The 7,917-nt window shown below is 33.7% G+C and overlaps 1 protein-coding gene across 1 annotated transcript; it reads left to right on the top strand.

Moving 5' to 3' along the window:
• The first annotated feature begins 238 nt into the window (after positions 1-238).
• On the top strand, positions 239-5,567 carry LOC100795798 (IQ domain-containing protein IQM6). Its single transcript, XM_014767762.3, has 9 exons — positions 239-1,040; positions 2,319-2,616; positions 2,956-3,070; positions 3,171-3,236; positions 3,311-3,399; positions 3,487-3,574; positions 3,760-3,990; positions 4,105-4,206; positions 4,486-5,567. The coding sequence occupies exons 2-9, from the start codon at positions 2,324-2,326 to the stop codon at positions 5,182-5,184; spliced, it is 1,683 nt and encodes a 560-aa protein (XP_014623248.1). The 5' UTR covers positions 239-1,040; positions 2,319-2,323; the 3' UTR covers positions 5,185-5,567.
• Positions 5,568-7,917: the final 2,350 nt, after the last annotated feature.

Genomic DNA, 7,917 nt, shown 5'->3' with positions numbered 1-7,917 from the left:
AATTCTAGTTTAGAAAAATTAAAATAAAAACAAAAAAGAAAGAAAGTATACATAGTGGTGTTACCAACTAAAGTTTTGACACAAAAGTCAAGTTAGTTAGGTAGCTTTGACAAATTTTAATAGTTTTGGTTTATGATCCCACATATGTTAATATAAAACTATTTTCTAATGAACTTGATATACAGAAGTTTCACTATTCCTTTTTAAAATACTTTTATCTTCATTCTTAAAATTTAATTTCAATAATTTTATGTCAGGTTTTCAATAAATAAATAAAAAATCATGTTTATAATGATTTTATTTTACTAGAGAAAAATTGTCTTTGGGAAAAGACAGGTATGCTCTGTACCAAAAAACACTCTCCAAAAATTATAACTGAAACGAAAATATTAAGAAGATGCATATCTTTTCATTGAAAAAAAAAAAAAGAAAAAAAAAACTGAATGATCTCGTTGAAGTGTACCATGCAAGTCCTTGTGGAATGAGAAGGCAAAAGGGGAAACCCCATGTGGGTTAGTCAGAGTCAGAGACACCAGCTTGCATGTTTCATTTCACTCCAAAGTCCAAACAAACCTACCTTTTCAATTTAGTGTTTCCACGGTCATGTCATAAAAAAAAATCTCCTTTCATTCATCTTTTCTTTTCTCTATATAAAGATGGTGCAAGAAAGCCAAGAATAACATAACATGACGTGCTTGCATTAAGCATTGCAAGGAGAGAGCAATACATACACCTAGCTTATCCACCCTGTTAACTCCGAAAAAAGAAGTCAATTAATTAACCTCTTTCTTATTCTTTCTCCTTACGCAATATTCCCTTCGATCCTCTCTTCCCTCATTCTTCGCTCTCTCTCTCTCTCTCTCTCTCTCTTACATCGTCACCCTCCATTTGTGCCACTTCCTTTCTGAGGTCCCCTTCCTTCTTTTCTCTTAACATTCATTTTCTCTCTCCACCCTTTTGTTTGTTGTCGAACCCTCTCTCTCTGCACCAACACCTCCTTGAGCCATTCTTCTCCCTTGGTCCCAGTGTCAAATATTTAGGTATATGCTCCTTCATAACTTTAATAACAATACCATAATTGTTATATGATATATGGCGTTAGCCTAGGATGTTGTCATTTACTCATTTTTAATATTCAAACATGTTGGAATGGAGAGTAATAATGTGACAATGTTTTCTGGTTCTTATGATTGAAAATATGCCATGTTGGTTGCATTGCGTGTTTTCTGGGTTTGATGCCAACCATGCCATTCTTTTGTTTTTTTGGTTTTTCTACGTTGGAGGTGTAAAGGGAGGAGGAAAATAATGGTTTAAAAGCATGACCAATATAATTGAGCAACGTGCATGTTAAGGGAATAAAGGACAATCTGGTATTCTTTTTTGAGGGTTATATATGGTTGATTTATACCAACAATGACAATATCCTTAACCCCTCTTCTCTTGCATTGTTGCTTCTGAAATGTTGGATAATGTTTTTTTTTTTTTTTTTACAAAATTCGCTAACATTGATATTAGAAGATTTGATCGTTTATTCTATATTCCTTTGTTTGGATTGTGTGGAATCCTTTCTGGTGATTCCCTTTTGTCTGAAGAAACTGATAAGTCTTCTGTAATGTGTATCAATTCTTAAAACTACTATGCCTTGGAATTATCGCTACAACTTGTTTTCTTAATTTCAATTATGATTTGTTTTTTTCTGGGTAAGATATTGGAACAGAAAATCTGATTAATGCTTTTTTTATTGGTAAAATGTTAATTGTTAATTTTTGTTAGTGAGCGGAATTCGAACCCACGACCTCCCCAGAAGATTTCTAAATGCAAATAAAAATTATAATTGGTTAATTTTCCTTCCTCTTTCCATAAAGGACCAGGAATGCTAAGAGTCTATGAAGAACCTCATAAACCTTTGTAGGTGAAGATTTGAAGATCTTAATATATAGTACATATAATAAAATGCAAAACATAGCTTCAAGCCTTGTGCCTTTCTCCTACTTTTTCTTCTTTCTTTTTAACTTGGTTGGACTCCATAAATTTTGTTGATTAAGATCTTGATTTTTTGAAGATATATATATATATATATATATATATATATATATATATATATATATATATATATATATATATATATATATATATATATATATATATATAAATGAGAAAAACCTTAGCTTGCACATTAGTTGATTTGGATAGTATTGCGGATGTTTCTCTTGAGGTGAATCAACTTCAGACAAGAGGTTATATATAGCATATTTTCTGATTAGCTAGTTTCAGTGAATGAAACTCAAAACTTGACTTAAAGAAATTAAACTGTGAAGGGAAGATGATGCTCGAAGGATCGGTTGAGTTGGAGACCGTGCTTTCTTTAAGATCTCCTACAGAAGATATGGAAAATGATGACTTGTTTGGTAAACCAATGAGCACAAAGAGTAGAGACGCTTGTAGTGACTGGTTGGAGAAGAACTTCTATTCATCATTGCTGGAGACACAGAATCAAAGGAACCAAGCTGCACTGAGGTTGCAGAAAGTTTACAAAAGTTTTAGGACAAGGAGGCAGCTTGCAGATTGTGCAGTTCTTGCAGAGCAGAGATGGTTAGTTTCAACACACGTACCTGGGTAAACACAATTGAATTTACATGAAACATTGTCCATTTTATTTGATACTTCCTCTCAGTTAAAAAATTTACAGTCAATCAATCAGAAATCAAGATAGGTATAACTTGCAAGGTAATTATTGTAAAAAACATGAAACTTACCAATACATGGCAGCTTGTGAATGGATGATAAGATAAAGATTCTTTACATTGTCAGGGCATATACTCTCATCATCTTTTGTATGAGGGTGTACACTTTTAGATTTAGGAGTCTTAGACCGATCTCATAGAGTACTTTCAAATTAAGTTGAAAGATGTTCTTAATCTTGTTTATGTTACTGAATTAAATTCATATGTATAGGTGGAAGGCTTTGGATTTTGCTGAACTAAAGCGCAGTTCTATATCATTTTTTGACATTGAGAAACCAGAAACGGCCATTTCACGTTGGTCAAGGGCAACAAAGAGAGCTGCCAAGGTAGGTTCTCACATGACTTGCATTATAATATGTTGAATTGTTGATGTTGTAGGTTGAAAGATTAGTAATAATTTGTTTTAATTTTTTCTGTGTTGAATAGGTTGGAAAGGGTCTGTCTAAGGATATGAAGGCTCGCAAACTTGCTTTGCAGCACTGGCTAGAGGCAGTAAGTCTCATAGCTAAAGTGATATAGTTCAAATTAAACTACTAATTTCTCTAACTGGTTATCGACTTGAACAGATTGACCCCCGACACCGCTATGGTCATAATCTTCAATTTTATTATGTCAAATGGCTTCGCTGTGATAGCTATCAACCTTTCTTCTATTGGTAAGATAGAAACAAGAATGAAAAATTGAATTGGTTTAACAAGTAACTTTGAATCAAACTGATGGATAAATCAATCTACAAGTGTAGGCTCGATATTGGGGATGGCAAGGAGGTACTTTCTGATAGATGTACTAGGACAAAACTTCAGCAGCAATGCATCAAGTATCTGGGTCCAGTGAGATTCCTGTTTCCTTTTATTTCACTTTTTTTCTTCTTTTATCAACAAGAAGGATCAATCTCATCTTAAAAGAGTTTGTGAACAGGCCATAATGTTTTATTTTAGAGGAAAACTCAGAGCTATTATGTAGCTTAGCCATCTAGCTACACGTAAAAGTAATTTAGAAGTTGTTTCTTTTGCAGGTGGAAAGAAAATGTTATGAAGTAGTTATTGAGAATGGGAGGCTCTTGTACAAGATTAGTGGGAAACCGGTTGAAACAACAGAAGATGCAAAGTGGATTTTTGTACTTAGTACATCCAAGACTCTTTATGTCGGGAAGAAGAACAAGGGCACATTTCAACATTCAAGCTTCCTAGCAGGGGGAGCCACATTGTCTGCTGGTAGATTAGTGGCGGAGGATGGTGTTCTTAAGGTATGCAAAAGACATAAACCCAAGATTTTCACAACAGATTTAGTATATTGTATTCCTTTGCTTTCTATATGCCATTGTATCACATACTGACAGTAGACATTTTCAACTCCAAAGGCAGTTTGGCCTCACAGTGGGCATTATCTCCCAACAAAAGAAAATTTTGAGGAACTCATGTCATTCCTTAAGGAGAATAATGTGGATCTTACAGATGTAAAGGTAAATGACTAAATGGTGACTTTGCTGCAGTTTAAGATCAATCTAATGCAAATTTCCATTCAGCATTTACATGACCGAAGAAACTTAAACTCCTAGATTTACATAACTCCACACTCACCATAATCTCATACTAGTTTACTTGGAATAGAGAGTTATGTTTAGATAGGTATTAACTTTAGCCATGACATCATGCATAGAAAATTAGCTAATTGTCATTTTTATCACACCACAGAAATAAAAATCCTTCTGGAATGCTAATTGCCATTTTCTTATATTTAGAAAAATCCAGTTGAAGAAGAAGAGTTCGCCAAAATTAACCAAGATCTCTTCCGAGACAATCCTTCAGAGGTCATGGAACCTCCAAACATTGAAACTGAAAGTTCCAACACGTTAGCTGAAGATCTGCCTAACTTGAGAAATGAGGATTCTAATGCTGATTCAAATCATCAACAACCCTTGTCAAGATTGTCAGTACGACTAGGATCAAAAATAACTAAACTTGAGATACCAAAACGAGTCACGGTGTATGACATTTTTGGAGAGCTAGCAAATGGTCCTCGTACCAAATTTTATTCTCCAACTGCAGTATCAGAATGCGGTTATGAGACAGCAGAAGAATCATTTATAAACGAGGAGGAATTCATGGTTTCCAAATCAAACATGTTTGCTGAAGATGAAGATGAAATAGACGAGAATACTATTCCAAAGGAGAAAATCTTGAAGAGGATAGATTCACATAAAGGAAGGAAATCATATCAATTGGCCAATCACTTGTCTACCAAATGGACAACGGGTGCAGGCCCTAGAATTGGTTGCATGAGAGACTACCCTCTAGAGCTTCAGAATTTGATTCTGGAGCAGCAAAATTTGTCTCCAAGGACAAGAACAACAGCTCCATCACCCCGGATCCCACCATTGTCTCGCTTCAGCCCTCGTGTTGCTTTTCCACCTCCTTTGGCTGATGCTCCAAGTGCCTGAAGCGGCTAGTATATTAAGCTGACAATACATAGGATGAAGTAGCAATTAAGGGGTGCCACTTCTGTTGAGAAAACGACATAGGAGTTCTTTTTGCAATGCTTTTGATGCCATTCTTCAAAGCCATATAGTTTTTGTAGGTCATGTGATGGATGAGGAACATAAGAACTTTGTAAGTTCTGGTTCCAAATGAGGAGAGAAACTGATTGGCTTCTTTCATCCAATCTAGATTGAGATTATAGCAACTTGCAAATCATTAATAACACGTATAGTAATGCAGAAAATTTCTCTGGGGATTGCTGATCACCTTTGTGTTATCCTTCAAAGTATGTACTCTATTTATCTTATATATGATAACATGAGGAGGAAATAGACAAGATGAAATAGGTAGGGTAAGATTATATTAAATTTTATTGTTACCAACACCGAAATTGTTACTGAGTGTTTTCAATCCTTAATATCTATCAATAAATACACTGATTAGATTGAGGTTTGAGATATGTGCAATGTATATAATAATATCTGCCTCTATGTTTTGAAGTGGGATTACGACTGATAGAGGTGCACTTAAAAATTATATTATAAAGTACTTTGATAATTTGTATGAGTGAAAATGAAGATTAAAATAAGAACCGGTGATGAATGCATTTGATGATGGAATTGGAAGTTGCAATGATTGGCAGCATAACAAGCAAATCTCAAATTCCATGGCCAATATTAGTTATATTACACATCTGCTCTTTTTATCACCATATGATAGCTGCTTTTATAAACGACAGTTCCAAACAATAGAAAAACATTAACTTCAAGCAACTAGTTCTTCTTTATTTAAACATAAAATAAAGAGATTAGGTTACATCTGCCACTTAAATGTAATATATAGAATTTACAATCTATTGATAATTTCTAAAACATTTACTTAATTAGTTGTCACGCCTTCACTTTCTTTCTTCTATCAAATCCTACATTCTCATTCATTTCTAGGTATTCATTATTGTGATTATTCACTATTTTACTACACTTAAACTCCTCTTTCTTCCTTATCAATTGGACACATTACTTCTTAAAAGGCATTTGCAATTAAGCTGCCTATGGAATCACGAATGTTCTTTTTCCTATCAATCTTCCTTTGCTATCCATAATGAAAACAAATTCATTTTTCTGCTAGACTTTCCTTATTTCGTGACCAGTGACCACCAACATTGTCTTCTCATTTCCTTGAACTAAGCATTTTTCTTACAGCTAACTAACACAAGAATTTTATTTTGCTAAAGATATAAACCATTAGCTTATTTTACTTTTTTCGTCATTCTTACCATTTAACTACCTTAATCTATTATTCACAATGTGTATTCCTCTAAGCTATTTTCTCGTTATTCTACACTGCTTTTATTTGTAATGCATCTAAATATAATTTCAAGTAAAATCCAAATAAAAAAAAAGGCAAATTGTTCTTACAGAGAGTACATTTTATTATTATTATATTATCATTCAATCACAAACAATTATGTATAATAAGTTAATGGTGTAGTTATGCCAAAATTCAAATTTTAAAATGATATTAGAGTCTATTGTTGGAAATGGTCAAATGTTAAATAAAGAGAAGCTTATAATGTTTTGCTTGAGAGAAATTCAAGGAAAGCAATAGAAGAAATAATAAAGATAAATAAGTGGAGGAGAAATTGTATAAGTATGTTATTTATTTCCCTTCATAAATATTCCAACTTCAAGAAAAGAAAAAGAGAGACAAAATATTTATTTTAATATTTTCTGGGTATAACAGGGTTGTGAGTTGAGTGAGTGTTTGTAAACATTTGTTTATAATTTCCTCTTTACAATAAAATATATGTAGCAACCTGGAGACATAGACATAATTGGTCGAACTCTATTATCAATTGCGTGTGAGCAAATATTCCATATATTTTTTTTCTTACAAATCTAATTATAGAAAATTTTGCGTAATTTTCCCAACAACTAGTATCAGAGCGTTAGTGTTATAAACGATCTAAAATGAGTCATATTAGAGTGGGAGCAATGGCTGCAGAAGATGTAAAGGTGAAAATTGAAAAGTTCGATGGCGCGAACTTTAGCTTTTGGAAGATGCAAATAGAAGATTATTTGTATAAGAAAAAAATGTATCAACCTCAACCTCTCTCTGGAAATAAACCCGAGGGTATGAAGGATGAAGATTGGGCTCTTCTCGACAGACAAGCCCTTTGAGTTATCTGTTTGACGTTATCCCGCAACGTTACTTTCAACATTGCCAAAGAAACTACAACAATGGGTCTTATGGTGGCTCTTTCTAGCATGTATGAAAAGCCGTTAGCCTCAACCAAAGTTCTTTTAATGAAGCGGTTGTTCAATTTGCAGATGATAGAAGACGCATCAATAGCACAACATCTTAGTGAACTCAATATAGTCACAACCCAATTGAGTTCAGTTGGAATTGATTTCGAAGAAGAAGTACAAGCATTGATACTTTTGTCTTCTCTACCAGAAAGTTGGAATGTTATTGTCCCAGTTGTGAGTAGCTCGTCAAGAAGCAATAAGTTGAAATTCAATGATGTTCGTGATCTAGTTCTCAGTGAAGAGATCTAATGGAGAAAGTCGGATGAATCGTCAACCTCTTCAGTTTTGCTTACAAAGTCAAGAGGAAAAAATTCAACCGAAGGATATGGACGTGGAAAATCAAAGGAAAAAAGGTTAAAATCCAAGAATCATCAAAGTTCCCACAAC

This window comes from Glycine max, chromosome 2 (genome assembly GCF_000004515.6).
Source record: "Glycine max cultivar Williams 82 chromosome 2, Glycine_max_v4.0, whole genome shotgun sequence".
In the NCBI taxonomy this organism is placed as follows: Eukaryota; Viridiplantae; Streptophyta; class Magnoliopsida; order Fabales; family Fabaceae; genus Glycine; species Glycine max.
The sequence above is the reverse complement of the archived record's forward strand: the minus strand, read 5'-3'. Positions and strand labels throughout refer to the sequence as shown.